General features: G+C 54.6%; 1 protein-coding gene across 1 annotated transcript; it reads left to right on the forward strand.

Annotated features, from left to right (window-relative positions):
* The first annotated feature begins 1,780 nt into the window (after positions 1 to 1,780).
* FGF22 (fibroblast growth factor 22) lies at positions 1,781 to 19,983 on the forward strand. The gene is made up of 3 exons (XM_065422347.1): positions 1,781 to 2,039; positions 19,162 to 19,265; positions 19,789 to 19,983. Exons 1-3 carry the CDS (start codon positions 1,781 to 1,783, stop codon positions 19,981 to 19,983), a joined length of 558 nt encoding a protein of 185 aa, XP_065278419.1.
* Positions 19,984 to 20,897: the final 914 nt, after the last annotated feature.

Raw genomic sequence — 20,897 nt, forward strand, 5'->3', positions numbered from 1 at the left:
CGCCCACTCTACAGCTAGGGGTCGCTGCAAATAGGGAGCTCAAGCTACAGACGTTCCCCCCAAAAAGCACAGGCCCGGATTTTCAAGAGCTCAGCTGCACCCACTGTTCAAGCACCGTCAGCAGCCTCAGGATCCCAAGGGAGGGACTTGGAATTGTGTGGCTGGCTTGTGCACAGGGAGGGTGACCCAGAGCCTGCCTCTAAAAAGAAACTCAGTTTCGTGTGTCGTGTTTCTGTGAGTTCTCTTCTCAGGCTCTCCCTCCCGCCCACCCCCGGCTTCCGTGTCTCCCTCACACGTGTAAACATACACACCGATTTTCACACCACCTGTTGGGCACACAGACAAATCTCCATTTCACAATGTACTGGCATGAGAAGCCGAAGAAGAGCTGCGGTTGGTGTGAAAAAGGCAGAAGGCTCAGGTGTGTGTTACGGGTAAACATGACACACTGACTTCAGGACACAGCTACACACGCACACGTCTATCTCTGGGGTGAGCAATCGCCCATCTTTTACAGAGAGGGAAACTGAGGCACGGTGCCAGGACTTGCCCAGGGTCAGTGGGGGAGCTAAGGTTGTGGCGCACACCATCTCTCTCTCACACACACACACTTGAGTTTCCATGTCACTGCCCCTTGCACAGCCATTCACACTAGTGCCAAGTGGCTGTAAAATGACCAGGTGGCGATTGGTGGGGCAGTTGCAGGGAGTCCCTGACATTGAAGGGGAGGTGAGGGGGGCACACAGGGAGTTTGTGGGCGGCAACAGAGGATGGAAGGAGCCCTGGTGGCGTGCAATGAGCTGGGCCGACACAAGGTAGGACGTGTGCAAGTGACCACACCAAGGGCAAGGCAACAGACACGCACATGCACACGCACACATGAGCCCAAACACACACACATGCGTGCACACACACACACACACACACGCATGCGCACACATACACACATATGTACACACGTACGCACACACAAACACAGATATGCACACAAACACACACAAATGCAAACATGCACACACACATGCACACAAACACATACACCCGCATGCACACACCCACACAAACATGCACACACATATGTACACATGTACGCACACACAGACACAGATATGCACCCATGCATGCAGACACATACATACACCCTCATGCACACACCCACACAAACACGCACACACACAGGTACTCACACACACGCGCACCCAGAGGTTTAAAGACCTCGCAGCCGCGCAGATTTATGAATGAGGAGCCGCCCCGCCCTCCGCCCGCTGCCATTGGCTGGGACTTCGCCGGGCAGGGCCCCCCCCGGGAGAAGCGGCGGCTTTGCCTGTCAATGGCCGGAGTCCCCGGGTCCGGCGGGCCCCGCGTGGCGTCCGCGCCCCCCACTTCCTCCTCCAGCGCCTGAGACCGAGCCTCAGCCGGCGCCCGGGGGTCCCCGCTGCCACCTGCTCTGACCCTGACTCCAGCAGCGGCCGGGCAGGGGGCACCCGCCGCTCCTGCCAAGCCCCAGGCGTAGCCCGGCTGCTGCCTGCTCTGGCCTGGCTCCCCCAGAGGTTGCTGCCCGCTGACCCCTTCCTGGGGGTCGTCCCCCTGCCCTAGGAGCCCTGCGGGGAAGCTGGCACCAGGGATGCCCCCCGGGAGCTCTCGCCCGGGCTGGTGACGCGCTCTGGAGAACGCCCCGCGCCTTCCACCAGCCTGAGCCCGGGCATGTGCTGGAACCAGTCGTAGCACATGGTCACACCCGTCCCACCTGCCGCCTGGACCTCCTGCCCCCAGGACTGCCATGGGGCGGTGGGGGGCGGCCGGCCCCTGCTCTCTCTGGCTCTGCCTGGCCCTCTCGCTGCTCGCCGGATCGGCCCACGGGGACCCAGCTGCCCCGCTGGGGAGCAGCCACTTGGGGGCCACCAGCAGGCACCCCCGGAGCTACAACCATCTGGAGGGTGATGTGCGCTGGAGGAGGCTGTACGCCTCCACCCACTTCTTCCTGTGCATCGACAGCAGTGGCAAGGTGCAAGGCACACGGTGGAAGGAAAGTCCGAACAGTGAGTATGGAGGGCACCGGGGTGGGAGGGTCCCCAGGGGACATTAGAGGCCTGTGCATCAGGTAGCAGGGGCGAGTGGTTTGAGCACTGGGCTGGGAGCCAGGAACAGCTCCTTCCTAACCCCTGCTCTGCCTCTGGCTGCAACCCTGGGTGCATCACTTTGCCTCTTTGTGCCTCAGTTTCCCTGTCTGTGACATGGGAGACAAGATTTGGTGGGGGGGGGGGGGCTTGGTTAATGTGTGTAAAGGGCTTTGAAGGTGGAAAGCTCTGTTATCAATGGTCCTATCCCCGGGTCCTGATCCTTCCTACCCTGCTGGTGGACCTGGTCTTTTTGCCTGGCTGTTTGGAGCCTGGGTTCCCCCAGGTTCCCACTCCCATCACAAAGGAAAATAACAGTAAGAGTGTCACTCAGCTGGGTCATTACAAGCATGTTAACTCTCAGAGATGTATGTAGGCCTGGGGAGCATCCGTGTATACGGGTGCCGGGGTAGAGAGGTGGTGTGCTGGATATGCTGCAGTAGGTGTTTTTTCAGAGGAATTTTTCTGGAATTATTTAGTCTGGCATGGACATAACCATCACGCACTGAGCACTTCCCATCAGTCGATCTCAAAGTGCTCCATGAAGGTGGGTAGGTGCTGTTAGCCCCATTTTACAGATGGAGAAACTGAGGCCCGGAGCGGGGAAGCGACTTACCCAAGGACAGGAAGGACGGACCAGGCGTCACGGAGAGAGCAGGGGTTTTCAAAGTTAGGAAGCTCCATTTGAAGCAGAGGTGGGGGAGTTTGGCGCTAGGTGCAGCCATGAAACGTGGGGCCGGATCTAGGTTTGTATTCCAGTTCGGATTCAGGCCCATCTCTAACGGAAACTCAAGTAAGGCCCGGACTTTCAAAAGGGATTAGCAACAGCTTGAAAGAAAGCCTGATTTTCAGAAGGGACCTGAGCACCTGCTCTCTAAAAATCAGGGTTTTAAAGTAGCTTCAAGTTGAGCCCCCAAACTCACTGAGTCACTTTTGAAAATCTTGCCTTACGTATGCATGAGAAGATCTCCTGCAAGGCCACCGGAAATCTCCAATTCCCCCTGCATCCCAGCCCTGAGGCACAGCCCCTGCAGTCGACACACGGCCTCACCAGGCCGTCGGGACATCAGCTTCTTGTCTGATCGCTAATAATTCTCTTTTTAGTTGCACTCGGCACCTGCAGCAATTCTTTGCCCTGTGATTGAGTCGCCTGTCCAGCTCCGTGCAGCGATGAGCGAGTTTTTCATTAGATCATAGGGTCACTTGCCTGCTGCTAATGAGGGTTGGGATGGGCTTGTGACCTGTGACTCAGGGGATCTGGGGTCACTTGCCAGCTCTAACATTGACCCCTTGTGCAGCCTTGGGTGAGGCACTTTAAAGCCCAGATCCTCATTGATATTTAGGCACCTAACTCCCATTGGTTTGAATGGGACCCGGGCTATATACCTTTGAGGACCTGGGCTTTAATCTTTCTGGCCCTCAGTTCCCCATCTGTAAAATGGGGCTAATAATCCCTTTCCCCTGCCCTTTGCCTACTCTATTGTAAATTCTTGGGCTCTTTTACTCTCTGTATGTTATCACTGGGGGCTGATCGTGGCCTCAGAGATGCTCTTGTAGTGTTAATACTTAGGAGAATTGCTCTTAAGATGAGTTGGGCTTGAACCAAATTTCTGCTGGAGGGGGAGGCTCAGAATCCAGGTCTGACTTTTTGCAGACTGAGGCATCCTCTAGTCTTAACACCCCTCCGCTACATTAATCCTGACCCGTTCCAAGCCCGCTTCCCAGACGCCTGGAATTCTGCCCAGCTCTCTCTGCGCAACAGACTGGCCCTGAAATGCAGCAAGGTACTTTGCGCCTCTGCCTTTGCGTCAGTGCCCAGAACTGCATCCTAATTAACGCCAGGAGGCCTGGGCAGATGCATGGGGGCCTGTGTTTGCTACAGGAGGCCAGATAGTGTTGTTATGATACCTTTGCATAGGGCCCGAGATACTTAAGAGTCAAATACGAAGGTGAGGCCACTGCCCCAAATAGCGTGCAGCCTGACCCCGTCGGACAGCATTATGATATGACATCTCGAGTGCATTAAGGAAGGGTCAGGGAAAATCACAGCAAGGGGATCAGGAGCATAACATCAGCCGGCTGCTTTAAATAAATACATTTATGGAGATATCCTATCTCCTAGAACTGGAAGGGACCTTGAAGGTCATCGAGTCCAGCCCCCTGCCTTCACTAGCAGGACCAAGTACTGATTTTGCCCCAGATCCGTAAGTGGCCCCATCAAGGATTGAATTTACAATCCTGGGTTTAGCAGGCCAATGCTCAAACCACTGAGCTATCCCTGCCTCCCTACAGCAGCGTCACCTGCATCCCACAGAGAGGCGGTATGGGGAGGAGCACCCAAGATTTGCCATGATGCTAGGATACAGTAACAACACCACAGGATTAGGCCTTTCCCTGGGGCATGAGGCTGCTGCTTTGCCTCCTCCACCGGCCTCTAATCAGGAGTTCCCCAGGCCGCCGGCAGGTAGGGTGACCAGACTGCAAGTGTGAAAAATCGGGACGGGGTGGGGGGTAATAGGAGCCTATATGAGAAAAAGACCCAAAAATCGGGACTGTCCCTATAAAATCGGGACATCTGGTCACCCTACCGGCAGGAGGCGGGAAGAGGCGGCCAGTGGCCCCCGTAGCTAGTAGTCTCAGTTCATCAGAGTTCGGCCGTAAATATTTTCACTGTGGAAGCAAAGTCCTGATTCAGTTCCACTCTCTCCCTGCTCTGCCAGTCCCCACCCCTCTCCCATCTCCTTGATAACAGTGCTGCAGCTCCTGGCGGGACTTGGCACCCAAGTGCAGCCACGGAGACAGGGATGGGAGGCTGACGGTATCTCGAAGACAAAAGCGCTGGAGTCAGGAAAGCCGCCTGAGATCTGGGCGCAATCCGAGGGATTGGCTCCTGCAGGAGTCCGATCCCGTCCTCGTTTGCACCCAGGCAGTTCCACTGACCCTAACGAGGGTGGTGTCTAGCCCAGCATGGCTATGTGATGACTAACATGGCCCAGATCGGCCAGGGTTACCCTTCCCTGTGAGTTTGGTCGAGTTTATTATTGGTATGACAGTCTGGATCCCATTGTGCTGGGAACTGAACAGACCGAGAGACTCTGCCCCCAAAGAGTTTACAATCGTAATAAACAAGACCGACAAAGGATGATCTCCATTGTACAGATGGGGAAACCGAGGCACAGAGCGACGGGACTGACTCCACGCAGGGGCTCAGTGGCAGAGCCAGGTCCTTTCTCTAAAGCTGATGGTTGCAAACACCAAGGGCCCAATTGGGAGGATTGCGTCACCTTTCACTCCTGCCAAGCTCCCCTAGCAGGAGCCGAAGGCTTGGAAAGAAGCAATGAGGGCAGAGCAGTGACTCCGTATCGGTCCTGGCTAGCAGCATGGCCTGGGGTGATGTGTGTGTGGGGGGGGAACTATATGCGGATGCTGCCTGCAGCAGCGTATGCTGTCCTGGAGCCTCCCGAAGGGATCAGTTCCTCCTGTGCAGCCCCCTCTGCTAAGCCTGAGGCTGGCCAAGGTGGGATCTAGCCTTTATTGGGATGGCGATTTTGTTGGGCAAGGGAACAGAGCCACTGTCGGGTTTGAACTCCCAGGACAGAGCCAGCCCCGACTGAGAGCAGACCAGCTTGTGTTATTTGTAGAGAAGCAAACGTCCTTTGTTATTAATAGCAACAACCGCACAGGATCGTTCAACCTGACTGGAGTTGCTGCCACCTAATTAGCTTCTCACCTCCCAGGCTGTTTGCGGGCGGCTTTGCTCAGACCTTGCAAAAGATGACTTCTTTCTAGCCGGTGCCAGGTCCTGGCTCCGGGGCACTTGTGCAACGCTGCGATGAGTGGGTGGCAAATGCCACAGAGGAGGGGGTAAATTTCCCTCCCCCCTGGGAAAAGATCTGACCCTTCCCATTTTAGGCAGAAGCCAACCAATAACCGAGGGGCTGAAGAGAAATTTTCCCGTAAGTGCCTGCTGCAGGGCTTCATGCACCTTTCTCTGAAGTAGCGGTGCTGGGGCCTGTTGGAGACGGGGTGATGGGCTGTTAGTCTGATCTGGTCTGGCAGTTTCTGTGCTCCCATTGATCAGAGGCTTTGCAAACTCTGGTCTTCGTAAAACGCCATTTTCATCCTGACAGTGTCCCTTTAACGGCCTTGATGAGCCAAAACTAGAGACCGGGGACGTTGCGCTATCTGCAAAACAGGGACAGAAAATGTTGCTTAATGGAGACCAGTTTTGCTCATGCTAAGAGATGAAGTGGTGTCCAGCTGAGTGTGAAAATCTAAGGGGGATGTTTTCACAAAAGAGAGTCCGGGGTCTTACTCGGGTGATGCCCCATCCTGGCTCCACCTCCACACACAAAACTCTCGTGCTGTGGTGCTTTAAACCTGGGCTCCCTGGCCCATCCTGTCCTGAGTGCTGGGTTCACTCCCGCTGGTAACCTGCCCTCTTGGCGGGGAGGATGTGGGCTAGCACCACTTGAATGCTGCCTGTCCTCCAATGCCTTCCCACAATCCCCCCTGGGTGCCTGGAAAGACAGTCAAATCCTCCCACAAGTCATTGGGGGGGGGGGGGAAATCAGAGAGCAGCTGGGCTGCCTGCAGCACAAAGTGACATGGGATAGACCCCAGGAGCGCCGCGGCTTTGCAGCAGTGTGACCGCTCACCCCTGGGCTGAGTTAACCCAGACTCAACTGCTGATCCTCCTGCGGTGCTCCTAGGGTGACCAGACAGCAAGTGTGAAAAATCCGGATGGGGGTGGGGGATAATAGGAGCCTATATAAGAAAAAGACCCAAAATCGGGACTGTCCCTATAAAATCGGGACATCTGGTCACCCTAGGTGCTCCCACTGCCCCGGGAGCTGCCCACCACAGCAAAGCCCACCCCAGCCGTGAACGAGGCTGCTAGTTTGTGGCGACGGGTCCGTTCGCCTGCGGCTACAGCGGGCCGCTGTGGCACAAAGCAAAGTAAGGAGCCCGCTGGCTGCTTCCAGAGAGAGAGACTAATCTCTGTCTAGCCAGCAGGAGGTGCTGCGGGAAACGTTCTGCCCTGATGGCCAGGGCCAGAGGATGTGCCCAGAACCCCCTTGGCATATAGATCGGTAGCAGCTTCTCTCCGGCTCCAGAAATGAGCCTACCTGTCTCTCCAACTCCTTTGTAACAGCTGCTGCAGCCGCCCCAACTGGGACCATGTTGAACGGCCCTTTCATGTGAAATAATTCGACCTAAATTCGTATCTGTCCGTCCATCCATCCGTCTGTCTGTCTCTTACGGTGTCTGGAGCCTTCTCCCTTGCTCAAAGTTCCTGCCAGTTTCCCACCCACCTCCTTTACCCTGACCGAGGGCAGCTCCTGATGCTTCTCCCGTCCTCATCTGGGCTCCATCTGTTCAGTCGCCCCTGGGAGCTCTTCCCCTCTCTCTGGAGAGTAAGAGCACATCCTCCGCCTTCCCCCCATGGGGGGCCTGGGGCGATGGGGGAAGAATTCTGGCTTGCCGGTGCCAGCCCATCAGGGCAAGGGGAGGTTGATTGCAAACACACCAGTGGCCTCAGCTGGGGGAGCATTGAGTGGGTATCTAGACTCCCTCCCCCGCCCCCCAGCCTCTGCAAGGGGTGCAGGATGCCGGGTGCCTTCCAATTCCCAGCCAGCTTCCCCATCCGTGAAGCGCAATCGGAAACAATAAAGAGCCAGGTGACCTTTGATCCTCAGAGGCTGCCAGGCTTCCTCGGAGCTGGCCTCGTTAATGAAAGACTTCCTGCCTTGTGATCACGCACAGGCGCCAGCCTGCCCCTCGCCAGCCTGCCCTGGCCAGATTTACGAGGGACGTTGGGGGCAAGTTTGGCTGGGAACTCCGGCTGTATGACAGCAGGTCAGGCGGCAGCTGGGAAAATGCACCTGGCTCAACCCTGGGCTCTCGCTTGGTGTCTTTGAAGCCGCTGCATGCGTGGCTCCATCCGTGCATCATGCGGCGCCCCCTGCAGGGTCACTGCAGTCTGCACCCGCCCCTTGCACCTCCCCTGTGTTTCGACGGCAAATCTTGGGGGCAGGACCAGTTGACCAGCGCCCGAGTAGAGGGGTGGACTCGCTGCAGGTGCGCCTCCTAGGGGCTGGGCGCGGCCCAGCAGGCTTTGTTCCCATGCTCCGGGTGCAGGGGGCTGCTCTTTGGCCAGGTCCTATTTTGTTTCCACCCCTTCCGGGGTAAGAGAAAGTCCAACACAGCAACTGTCCAATGTTGTTCTGAGAGGTTTGCAGCCCACGACTCTGGGCCCCGTGGTCCGTACACGCCCTTGTCCCAGGGTAGTCAGAAGTCCTGATCCCCTTGTCTGTCTCTGCAGGTTTTTCCCCCACCACCTTCCCTGGTGGCTGGTAGAGGAACCCAGGCCCTTTCTCTCCTCCGGGTGCCAGCCCAGGGAGCCTGTAGTGAGCAGCCTGGGTCTGTCTATTCAGACTCATCCCCTGCTGCCTCCCACAGGCTTCTTCCTACCCTGGGCTGGCAGCAGGCCTTTCCCCACAGCCCCTTCCTGGGCCTGCCAGGCAGCTGTATTTCTCTCAGGCGCTTCAAGGTTTCAGCCCTCACCCTTCCTTCAGGGCCGTACACCCCAGCATCCTTCCCCAGGGCTCACCAACAAATCCCCAAACCACAGCTACGCTCTGAAGCCCCTTCTGCCCTTCCCAGCCTCCTCCACTGCGCCGCGCTTCCTCTTTCGTGGGTCTCCCCCCAACTGAGGGTCGCCTGATTCCTTTCCCGGTGGCCTTGCTTAATTGACCCCCTCCAGGTGCCAGCAGGTAGCTGATTGAGTGCCGGAGCTCCCATTAACCCTCTCCAGGGCTGCCCAGAGGATTAGGGGGCCTGGGGCAAAGCAATTTCGGGGGCCCCTTCCATAAAAAAAAAACTTGCAATATTTATAGAATACTATATTCTTGTGGGGCCCGGGGCCTGGGGCAAATTGCCCCACTTGCCCCCCCTCTGGGCGGCCCTGAACCTCTCAGTGCCAGTGTGGGGTGTATACCCCAACCCAGCCTGGTGCAACAGGGCTCTGATCCCTAGCTGCTCCTGTGATACAAAGAACAACAAATCGGATGCTGTGCTGAAAACCCCACCTGCCCCAAAGAAAAGAGGTTTGTCAGTGTCACTGAGTGGATTTCGCGCTCTCTCCTCCCAGGGCTGGCGCCACTAAGGGCGATGCTTCTGTACTCATGGTAGGAGTGTGTGTGGGGGGGTCTTTGTCCTCCTTGAGTGGCAAATCCACAGAAGAGCCTGTGGGAGCTGCCAGTTAATGGAGTTACTCCTTTCGCTCAAGCATTAGAGGGGATGGTGCTAATGAGGGCATTCCAGCTCCGGAATGTGGGGAAGGAGACACCCTCCCAGGGAACCGCTGCTCTGGAGAAAGGACACAGAGAATGGAGATCCACCCCCCAGAACGGAGCAGTCCCTCCCTGGCCTCCCATATCTACATGCTGTGCAGCAGAGAACCTGGTCGTGTCCTGAGCAGGGAGACGTTTGCTTCCAGACCTGCTCTGCTGCGACCTGTTACCGGGCTCAGCGCAGAGATGGAGGAGGCATGAGACCCGGGCGCCAGATTCTTGTATATTCATAGAGGCTGTGAGTGGGGAAGAGCGGCGCAGAGAGGGGAGTGGAAGGGGATCCTAGAAAGGGCCCCCATTGTTTTTTCTCAGTGCTGCTTCCTCTGGGTTTAATAGGAGAGTTGGGATTTCCCAAGAGCGTAGCGTGGGCTCGAAGTCTGAGCAAGCACCTGCAGGCCAGGAGCTCCGAACCTGAGTGCCCGGCTCTGATGCTGACTTGCTGTGTTAGCTTGGGTGACTCTCGGCCCCTTTGTGCCTCAGTTTCCCCAGTTGCAAAATGGGACTGAAAATACTGACCTCACTCCCCAGGGTGTTGTGAGAACTAGCCATTTGCACAATGCTTCGAGCTCCTCGGGCCCCAGCCCAAGGCAACGTGAACTCTCATCACACCCCTGGGCGAGCAGGTTGTGCTAAGGACACTGAGTAAAGCTGGCTGAGTAGCACCAGGGATGGCAGTGCAGCTTGCCAGTGCCAGCGTGGGGGGCTGCGAAGGAGTCGGCGGCACACGTGGGGAGCTGTGTGTCTGCGCAGAGGCTCGCTACCCCCAGGGTCTTGGCCAGAGCAGGAGCTCCGGGAATCTGGAGATGGAGTTTCCTGAAACTGCGCTGGGTGGTTCCAGTGTAAACCCTGCCTTGTCTGGCCACATGCCTTTTGCATTAGTGACGCTGCTAGGAGATCTGCCAGCCAGCCAGACACCTCTGGCCGAGCACAGAGCCAGACCCCAGGCGAGGTCTGTATTACAACGACACCCCTCCTCTCTTCATGTACTCCTCCCACCCCCACACACACAGACTCCCGCTAACCATCCAGGGGACAGAAATCCTCGCCCAGCCCTGTTCACACACGCACACCACTCATCCAGCTGCATTCCCTCCACTTGCACTCTGATCCACCCACATTCCCACGTGTGCACACCCTGTGCTACTCACATCTCCTCCTCCTCCTCCCCTCGTTCAAACACACACCCCGCCTTGCACTGAGCCATCCGCCTTCTTTCGTATACGCACAGCCGCACACCTCCACCCCCATTCTCACAAGTGCGCAGGCGAGGCCCCTCCATCCATTCACGTAGACACACTGCACCTTTGCATCCCTGTCTGTGCAATGCATGTCGTGTGTACCTGTGCAAGCTACGTGCGTGGCATGTACATCTCCATTGCATACATAGCGTAGTGTGTATAGGTGCAAGGTACGTGTGTAATGCAGGCCACATGTTATTGTGTATATGGGGAGAGCATCTATATCAGGGGTTCTTAAACTGGGGGTCGGGCCCCTTCAGGGGGTCGCGAGCTGTCAGCCTCCACCCCAAACCCCGGTTTGCCTCCAGCATTTATAATGGTGTTAAATATATAAAAAAGTGGTTTTAATTTATAAGGGGGGGGGTCACACTCAGAGGCTTGCTCTGTGAAAGGGGTCACCAGTACAAAAGTCTGAGAATCACTGATCGATATGGGATTTGTTTATGCGTGTACTGTGTATATATGCATGCACGAGGCAGAGCATGTGCCCATGCACACACCCCTACTTTACGCCCATGCACGTATCCACACCCCAGACACACCCAAGGCCGGGTCCTTTCTCTTTCCTTGGAAGGTGGGTCAGTGGGTTGCAGGCTGACATGAGGAAGTCGTCCTGGGCCCGGCCTGGAGGGTCATGGGGGACGTGGCTCACACAGCTAGGACACGGCAGGCGTTTCCCAAGAGGAAGGGAAAAAAAGCAGATAGGAAAAAAACAAACGCAGCCCCGGAGGCACTGGGTAGTGGGGGAGAATTGCAGTTTTACCACTTTAATCCCTTCAGTTCCTCTTTCCTCATCTTTTTGTGCCTTTTCCCCCCCCTCTGCCACTCCGCAAAAGCAGCCAGGAGCTAGTGTCAGGCTTCCCCTCCGGCCCCCCGCAGGTGGGAGTGAATATAACAATTAGCCCTTAGTCTCTGGGGCCGGTTCTTCCCAGACCACCCGGGCACCGGGAGCTGAGGAAGGACCCCGGGAGGTGAAAGAGCCTGGGATGATCTAACAGCAGGGGTCTGTGCCTGAAGATCAGGAATCACATTTCGGCAAAAGGCACAACACGGCTGCCAATTAGGGGGGAATAAATCAGGGGTCAGCGCAGGTCAAAGACTGACAATTTGTTCCAGCCAAGTGGAGGTTTTGCTTGGATCCCTTCCGCCTGGCTCTGGGGAAGCAGCTGGTCCCAAGGGAGAAGGGGAAAAGAAATCACACAACAAAATTGGACTTTTCGCCGCAGGGAAATCAGTCCCCAACTTTCATCTCCTTGCCTGCGGGGAAAAGGACGACCATGGCTGCGGCTAATGCAGCCAGGTCCAAGCTGGGGTGGTTTTGTTCTTTGCTGTTTGCTGATCTCGCTGCCCGTGCAGCTTGGGATCAAAGTGCTGGCCTGTTTTTCAAGCTGGAGCTCAGAGAACGTAGCGCTGGGACAGAAATCCCAATTCCCCAGCCAGCGCCTGAGACGGTAACCGTGCTTTCCCTTTCATGTAGCACCTTCCATCCCAGAAGCTCCCAACACAAGTTGCTGGGCTGGTGGAGAAGGGGAGGGGAATTCCCTCCACTCTAGGACTATTGGGTGAGGTTCTCTGGCTTGTGTCATGCGGGAGGTCAGACGACGAGCATAAATTATAGGGCCCGAAGGGCCTGATAAGTCTTATCCCAGGGATTTTATTGGCTGGCCACACGAGGCACCAAGAACACTATCCGCCCTGGGTCACAGAGTGTGGGAACGGGGAATAGAACCCAGGAGCCCCGACTCCTCCTCTGACTACCAGACTGCACACGTTCCTGTGCTCACAGCACCTCTGGTGTCTCAGTTGTGCTAGGGCCTTTGGGAAAGGTCCACCTGAACCTCCGGCTTTCCTGGTCCCTCCTTGGTTTTGCTCATGGTGGTGAGACGCTTCCCCGATCCCTATGAAAAATGGCAGTTGTGGGTCTCCTGGATTTTGTCCAGGCGGTTCTTGTGCTGCAACGTGACGCCTGATGCCTGATGTTAGCCGGCGGGATATTCGAAAGGACCAGCAGCAACTCTGTGTTGGTTTGGTCTCGTAGTCCCGGTTATTTTCATTGTTTGATTCAATTGGACATCAACTAGCTTGGTGTGGGAAGAGCTTAACCGCACCGGAGCACGGCATTGCGCCACTGAGTAGCAGAGAGCTAGCACCGAGCAGGGAAGCTTATGTAGGAGGCCATTTTTGCTCTTAATCTTCTCAGCTACATGGCTGAGGCGTTCTTTGTAGGTAAGTATACAAGCTAGGAGTTACTCCTGGATATATGGCCTGCGGGTCCCATGCCCATTGTTTTCCACTCAAGAAGATGTTGGGCTCACGTGAAGCATTGGCGTGACCGAGATGGAAGTATGACCACACAGTCTTTGACACCCGGGTCTTAAGTCTCCACTTCTTGCAATAGTCTGATGCTGCCACGCCTTAGTTCAGGTTGTCCCCAATCTTTTGGAAATCTCTGTCTCTTGAAGCGAGGCAGATGTCATCTGCATACCTGAATGGCCTTGAGATTGTGGGGGGCAGATCATTTGTAAATACATTGGAAAAAATTGGGGCAAGAGCAGAGCCCTGGAAGAGTCCGTTCTTCTGGATCCTCCATGTCCTTAGTTTACTGCCTAATATCACTTGGAATTGTCTGTTTCAAAGCATCATTTCTGTAGCCATAACAACCTATTGGAAGTAACATCTCTGACATCTTGACTAGCAGGTTAGTGTGCCAGATGGCGTCAAATCAAGAAACACAGCCCGTCTTCTCCTTCTGTGGGAAACCACTTTATGTTTTGGTGGCAAGAGCAAGAACTTGGTCACAAGTCCTCCTATTAGGCCTGCCTGGTCATCACCCAGAGCCAACTCTACTGTAGACATGAGGCTTTGAAGCATTAGTTGCGCCAGGAGTTTGTAAGCAAGTTTGGAAGTGATATCAGCCGGTCGCTAGCTGGTAGGGACTGGTCCTTTCCTGGTTTTGATATAGGTATCACCCTAGCTTTCTCCCATATCTTGGACATCTTGTTCTCTTGGATGACATGAAGATGGACAGCCATTTTATACTCTTCTTACCAAGGGTGTAGTTACATTTCTGGTGAAATCCTGTCAGGGCCACACGCTTTTCCTGCTTCCATGCAGCGCAGCACTCCTCAGTGGGGAATGAGTGGAAGATTCCCCTCCGAGGTATTGGCATCGTTCCCCGTCCGCCGTTAGCACTTGTCACGTTAATGATGCGCCTGGCACTGCACTTCACACTGATGTATGGATGGTGCTTTCTGTGCTGCTCCCAGCTTCCTTATGAGTGAACGCGCTTTTCTGCTAGCGGGTCACGTCCATACCAGATGTAACGTCTTCCCAACATTCCCTGCAGCGGGCACTGGGGCCATCAGTGAGGTGGTTTGCTCAAGGAGATCTGTAGCAGAGCTGGGAACTGAGCTCAGGTCTCCTACGCCATACCCCAGGGTCTAAACCCCAAGGCCGTTGTGCCCATTGAGCTGGTTGTGACTAACAGCGTGGGAAGTTTTTGAGTAACTGATCACATCACGAGTATAAGTGGGTCTAAGGGAGTCTAGGTTAATTATTATTAACAGGGCCGGCTCCAGGCACCAGCTTAACAAGCAGGTGCTTGGGGTGGCCAAGGGAGAGGGGCGGCACCTGCGGCAATTTGGGGGTGGCAGGTCCCTCACTCCCTCTAGGAGCGAAGGATCTGCCGCTGAACTGTCGCCGCCGATCGCGGCTTTTTTTTTTTCCTCCCCAATTGCCGCCGCTGATCGCGATCGCAGCTTTTTTTTTTTGCTTGGGGCGGCAGAAATGCTGGAGCCGGCCCTGATTATTAAGCACCTTCTCTATCACATCTAACCCCAGCTGCTTGTCTTCACGGTCAAGGCCATTCACGGCCGATCCCCACCCGAGCTCACGTCTCGTTCTCCACCATCGACTCCCGCCTCCGACCGGCCCAAGATCCCAGCCTGTTGTTACATTCCCCAAACAAGCCCCTTTGTGCCTTCTCCCACGCTGCCCCCTCTCTCCCCGGAAACATCCACAAAGTTCCCTCCTGATCCGCCTTCAGACGCTCCTCTGCTGTGATTCCCACAACAAACCTGACAGCGTTTAAGCTGCTGGTGTGCCTGGACCGCTACTTTTCATGCCGACCAATATTGGCTCATAGTTTCCATATAATCCCGTGTCTGGATCCCTCTATTTTCTCTGGTCTTATACTCCAATTGCAATGTCCCTGGGGCAGGGACTGTCTCTCTGTCCTGTTTGCACAGCACCGACCACAATAGGTCCTGGCCTGTGACTGGGGCTCCTGGGTGCTACCTCGACACAAACAATGAAAACAACATTGGGGCAGCAGCCAGGATCGGGAGCCTGTAGTGCTTGGCGCTGCACGGACACAATCCTCTGCCTTGTTAGGGAGCGTCACTGAAGTTCAGAACTCAGGGTTCAGCTCCAGAGCTTGGATTCAGCCCCATCAGTGCAGGATCCCAAGGCCCCCATCTGCCACTGAAATTCAGACCAGACCCTCTAAATTTCTGTTAATGAAGGGGGCAGGCGGGTGGGAGGTTCTTTTTCAGAGGTGGCGTATTTGCGTGCGTGATGTCTATGCACCAGGGCGCCCCCTTGAGCCTGGCTCAGCTTCAACGACCCAACCTGCTGTCGTGAAAGCCAGATCCCTAGACTGTTCCCCGTTCCCTTTCAGTGGCTGTCTATGAGGGTGGAACCATTGGGGTGAATGGGAGTCTATGGGAAATCTTGCCACCGGAGAATTCCTCTGGAGCCTTCAATAGAGCCAGGCCCTTCAGACAGCTCAGAAGATGGGAAAGGTCAGTTACCACGCAGCTGCCGCTGTTTTGTAGATAAACCTTGGCCTCTCGCCCGCGTTGACACCAATTTTGGTTGGAAATATCAAAGGCCGCCTGTCGGGATTAAGGGGCACCTCGTCCCATCCCCGGCGCTCGAGGGCAACTGGAATTTGTCTCCTTGGTTGCGAGCATTTTAAAGAAAGAAAAAAAACATTGATACAAACTGTGTTCTATTGAAGCAATAACATTCCCGTTGAGCTCGGTTAGTCTCAGCAGATAACTCCAGGATGGAGCAAAGCTGCTCCTGGCACATGAGAACCAGGCCAACCCCGAGTCCCCACTGGAAGCCAGAAAAGAGGGGCAAGGTTTGGAAAAGCTTCCACCTGACCGACCAACCCCTAACAGTTTGTGTTGAGGACAGTCCGATCTCTTTCTAGCCTGACTCCTAAAGAAGTGAGATCAATCTGGACTGGACTCTAACATACTGCGCCCATGTAGAACGCAAAGAAAAGATCAGCTCCCGCACGGCCATTGATTCAGAAGACAGCAGGAACCTTCTGCAGAGCAGAATGTGGTACAGACCTCGGTCCTGGCGCTGATGTTCGCACCAGCAGAATAAGGTGGAGCAGTTTAGAGCAGAAGGCAGCACACACATCCAGTTGATGCAGAACTGAACGCAGTGACATGTACCATTAGTGGTTGCCTTTGCCACACGTTAATATCTAATTTGTATCTACTGGCACACAGAGCTCCCCCAAAACTTACACAAGGCGCCATCCTTTTGTAGTTGCCATTCACGTTCATGCCCAGTGCCGCCAGCCCAGTGCCAATCCCAGATGAACCAGGGCACATCAGGGCTGACAGCTATGTCCTCAGAGAGCGGCAGCAACTCTGGGATCGAGAGATGAATTTCAGAAGCCCTAATTGACCTGCTTGCAACTTGGGATGCAGATCCTAGACTAGGCTACACAGGCTGCTGACTGCATGGCCCAGAGCGGCTACCACAATGCAGAAAGGTGGCTTAGTCCAATCTTCACAGATTGGGAGGGTGGGGCACTGAGGCAGAGGGTGGGGCAGGAGTGCACGTTTAGAAGATTGGAGGGTGGACTGCAACACCTTGGTGCCCTCTGATGCAGCCGTTAGAGGGCTGAACAGTCTAGATATCAACTTGGGGCACGTACAAAAGAAGAAAATGACATTGCTCTGTGCCTCAGTTTCCCCATTTGTACAAGGAGGATAATGATACAGACCTCCTCTGTAAAGCACTTTGAGATCTACGGATGAAAAAGCTCCATGTAACCACTAGGTATTAGCATCATAAAAACACCATCACTCTAATGGCTTTGTCTGCATTCAGGAATAGCCCTGTTTCCAGCATCAATTGGCAGCAATCTGAGTAGCTGGCCCCTGAGCCCAGACAAGGGCAGGAACTGTTTGCACTGATTAGCTCAATCAACATCAACACGTGCGTGTGATCAGGACAGTCTGGTGAGCTACATTAGTTTTCTTCTTTGTGCATTCCAGGGCATTCTGTGTTGTCTGAGCTCCTGGGGATGGAGGCTTTGGGGCAGATCCGCAGCTGGCATAAAGGTTTCAGAGCGGCAGCCGTGTTAGTCTGTATCAGCAAAAACAACGAGGAGTCCTTGTGGCACCTTAGAGACTAACACATTTATTTGGGCATAAGCTTTCCTGGGCTAAAGCTTATGCCCAAATAAATTTGTTAATCTCTAAACTGGCCTAAAGTCACTGTAGATCCATTGAGGTCAGTGGAGTTCTGCAGCTTCACCCCAGCTGAGGATCATCTCTTGAGCCGAAGCCAAGTGAAAAGTCAAAATTTCTAAGTGTGTCACACAATGAAAATGGCTAGATTTCATTTCCAAATCATCAAAACCACCCGATACAGAGATATTTTGACTTTGGTTCATTTTGTGCTATATTAAAAGTCTAAATGTTTTGACTTTGGTCTGTATTCTAAATTATACCGTAAAAGTTGAAACAATGAAGTCAAAACGAATAGCTTCAATAATTTCCTGTCCGATGTCGACAACATCGATACGTTTCCGCCAATCTCGAAGCCGCAGTTCCTGACGGAAAACTGGCAATGGAAAATGTGTAAGCAGTTCTACTGAACACGCTGTCAGCTCTCTACACACAAGGCTGGGGCAACCCAAGGAAACTGGATTTCCCTCCCTTAGTGCGTATGGCTCAACTCTGTGCCATGGGCGGGATCGGATTGGAAGGATGAAGGCTGCAGAGCGGAGCTCTGCAAACCCAGTCTCCCCCTCCAGCCCAGTATCAAAGGGTCTTTTTGTTTTGTATTGGGACTGGAAGGATAAACCTCTCCAGGCCTGGAGGAATTGAAAGGTCTCTCTGCTGTGGGCAGGGACTCCCCTTTTGCACCTAGTACGATGGGGCCCTGGACTATCACAAGACAAATAAACAACACAGCACCCATGCATTGTTGTCAAGCTCTGAAGCAGTGTAGGGCTTACCTTGGCATTTCTCAATGGACTCATTTCTGATCTTACACTGCTGAAAACCGGGCGTCACTCCATTGATCTCCATGGAGTGACTCCAGATTTTCACTAGAAGAACCAAGATCAGAGTTTGGCCCAAGAGGTCCTCAGTGAAATTGCATCCTCTGTCCCCACTGCACTCATCTACGGCCCAAAAATCCCAACATGGCCAAAGTCTTCGCTTAGATTGAAGCTTTTTGGATCACGGCTTTCTTCATTGTGTGTATGGGCGCCTAGCAGAGTGGGGCACCGATTTCTGATTGGGGGCTCTTGATGCTCCTGCAACACAACCAATAATTAGGAGGCCGTGTTGCCCAGTGCCTAGCACACAGGACTGGGAGTCAGGAGACCTGGGTTCTAGTCTCATCTCTGTGCCTCAGTTTCACCTCCCACCGGTTGTCTATTTAGATGGTAAGCTCTTTGGTCATGCACTGCTGGTTATTCTGCCATCCCTCCTTAAAGCTCTCCTCGGCCAGGGAGTTTATATGGAGCAATTTGTAACTCAGTCACTTGTTGGTTCACTTTCCAGCCTCAAGTCACTCCCCTGTCAAGTGATACGGGGCAAGGGAATCTCTTTTATTGGACCCGCTTCTGTTGGTGAGAGACAAGCTTCTCCGCATAAAGCAACGCCTTGTTAGTCACGTGACAGCAGCTGTCTGTCTCTCAGCTTTCTGGCGATGGGAGGCATTCAATTAACTCAAGCCTCCTGCCGACTGTTACTGGGAAATCAAAGGTCAGGCAAGCTGAGGGAGCGATAGGAAGATGTTTTGCTACCGGCAGCCTCATTGACAAAGGTCCAGCCAGAATCATCCACACATGGGTGCCCTCGACAGATTCCAACCTAGCTGACTGCACTCTGCCTCCCCTGAACAGTTCAAATTGGATGAAAGGCTTCTTAGGTATTGAATAATATTGCTGTAATAAGCTGCTAAATGCTGCCACCTTCCACCCCAGAGGTGGCTGCATTCCAGTGGCAGGCAATGCGATGCCTTCCGTTGGCGCTCGTACAAAATGTGTCTCCACAGGGGCTTTGCTGGCTAACGAAATGAAGCGCCTGGGCCCTGCGCCATGGCAGCCCAGCTGTTTTCCACACCCGCTTGCAGCACTGTTCCACTCTTCCGATTCAGTGCCCTGAATTCTCTGTTTCCCCGCAGGCATCCTGGAGATCCGGTCGGTGCGAGTGGGCGTCGTAGCCATCAAATCCGTGCACACGGGTTTCTACCTGGCCATGAACAAGAAGGGGAAAGTATACGGGTCGGTAGGTAGCAAGCTGTTTTCCCCTCCTCCTCGGCCCTCCTTACAGGATGCTCTGTGGGGAGCACGGCTTGTGGCTTCGTTCTGGACCAGGGATCAGACTGGTCGGCTGGAGAATTTGGGATAGGAGCTAGCAGGACCCTGCTCAGCCCAGCCCGGCATTCAGGATATTGTGCCTGATGCTGCTAAGTCAGGGGGTGGGTAGCTGCTTAGAGACAGGCAGCATGCTGCTGGAAGGAAGCCCTCACTGCTGGGGGCCGGCAGCACATACACCAAATGTCTGAACCTACGGATGCACACATTGCTAGGAGTCTTGCCTCCTGGCTGCTTGCTCTGTTACACCCCACTCCCTTCCTGAAACTGGAACTCCCTGACTCCTAGTCTCCGGCTGTAACCTCTGAACTTCATTCCCGGCCAGGAGCTGGGGATATAACCCCGGACTCTTAAGGTTCCTTGCTCTAGCCCCCCCCAGTCAGAGGACACCCCCCAGCCGCACTGCACTCACGGCCCCGTTTCTGTCTCCCCAGAAGGAGTATAACCCCAACTGCAAGTTCAAAGAGCGCATCGAGGAGAACGGCTACAACACCTACGCCTCGCTGCGCTGGCGCCCCGGGAACCGCCCCATGTTCCTGGCCCTCAACGGCAAGGGCAGGCCCAGGCAGGGGGACAAGACGCGGCGCCAGCACCTCTCCGCTCACTTCCTGCCCATGCTCGTCTCCTGAGCCGCACGCAGCCACCCTGGACTGAGGCGGGTTGGGGGGTCGTTTTTTTTTAAAGGACTCTTTTTGTGCTATTTATTATTTTTTGGAATGAAAAAGGAGATGGGCTCTCCCCCTGCCCCGGGAGCGGTGAAGGATTTAAAACCGCTGCTTTGGATCTGCTCTCCAGTGAGCAGCACTGGAGCCCCCCACGTGGCTAGAACTGACTCCCCGTGGACCCAGGAAGTGGAATCATCCTGCGTGTGTCACCCTGAGCGCTGGCAGCTCCCCCACCCCCCCGCAGCAGGCCCCCAGGATCTATGGGCATAATGCTCCAACCATTGTTCCCTCAAAAGACGGCTGAAGGGAGGCTGAGCCACCCAAGTGGGAACGGCCAGACACTTTGGGGTTGTTTTTGTTAAACGACGTATCAATGCACATGTATACAGTGTCTGTCTATAAGCGGCCAGGCAAATTAAAGCCCTGTTCTGTACTTTTACAGTAACCATGGGGCTGTGCCATTGCTGGAGGGCAAGGGGTAAAACCTCTGTAGTTTTGCTCTTCTGGGTTCTCTGTGCTGCATCCGCTTGGCTTTCCCAAAGCTGAAAGCGCCTGTCTACAACTTGTGCCTTTCCCAGACAGAGTGGACGGCAGCCAGCTCTGGACCACGGCAGCTAGATGGGCACAGCCGTGATTGCCTTCGATACCTTGGTCAAGTGCGTTGAGATCTACAGGTGTCAAATGCTCTATGTGCAAAGTATTAGCTAGGTACAGCACCGAGACCTGTGATGGAATTTGTCCTGAAGAGCAAAGCTAAGAGAGAAGGAAACAGGGCACAGATGGTTTGAAAAGAACCAGCGGCTCCTGCTTTCCTGAATCCTTGTCTTGTCTCCCCCTTTCCCCACCACCAAAGGGCCGATAGGGCTTTAAAGCAGCAG

The sequence above is a fragment of the Emys orbicularis genome, chromosome 24, assembly GCF_028017835.1.
Source record: "Emys orbicularis isolate rEmyOrb1 chromosome 24, rEmyOrb1.hap1, whole genome shotgun sequence".
In the NCBI taxonomy this organism is placed as follows: Eukaryota; Metazoa; Chordata; order Testudines; family Emydidae; genus Emys; species Emys orbicularis.

What these genes read in the sequence shown, in the direction of transcription:
- FGF22 (XM_065422347.1), top strand. Translation starts at nt 1,781, where the DNA reads ATGGGGCGGTGGGGGGCGGCCGGCCCCTGCTCTCTCTGGCTCTGCCTG. An exon ending in GTGGAAGGAAAGTCCGAACA is followed by an intron (nt 2,040 to 19,161) that starts GTGAGTATGGAG and finishes GTTTCCCCGCAG; the next exon opens with GCATCCTGGAGATCCGGTCG. An exon ending in AGGGGAAAGTATACGGGTCG is followed by an intron (nt 19,266 to 19,788) that starts GTAGGTAGCAAG and finishes CTGTCTCCCCAG; the next exon opens with AAGGAGTATAACCCCAACTG.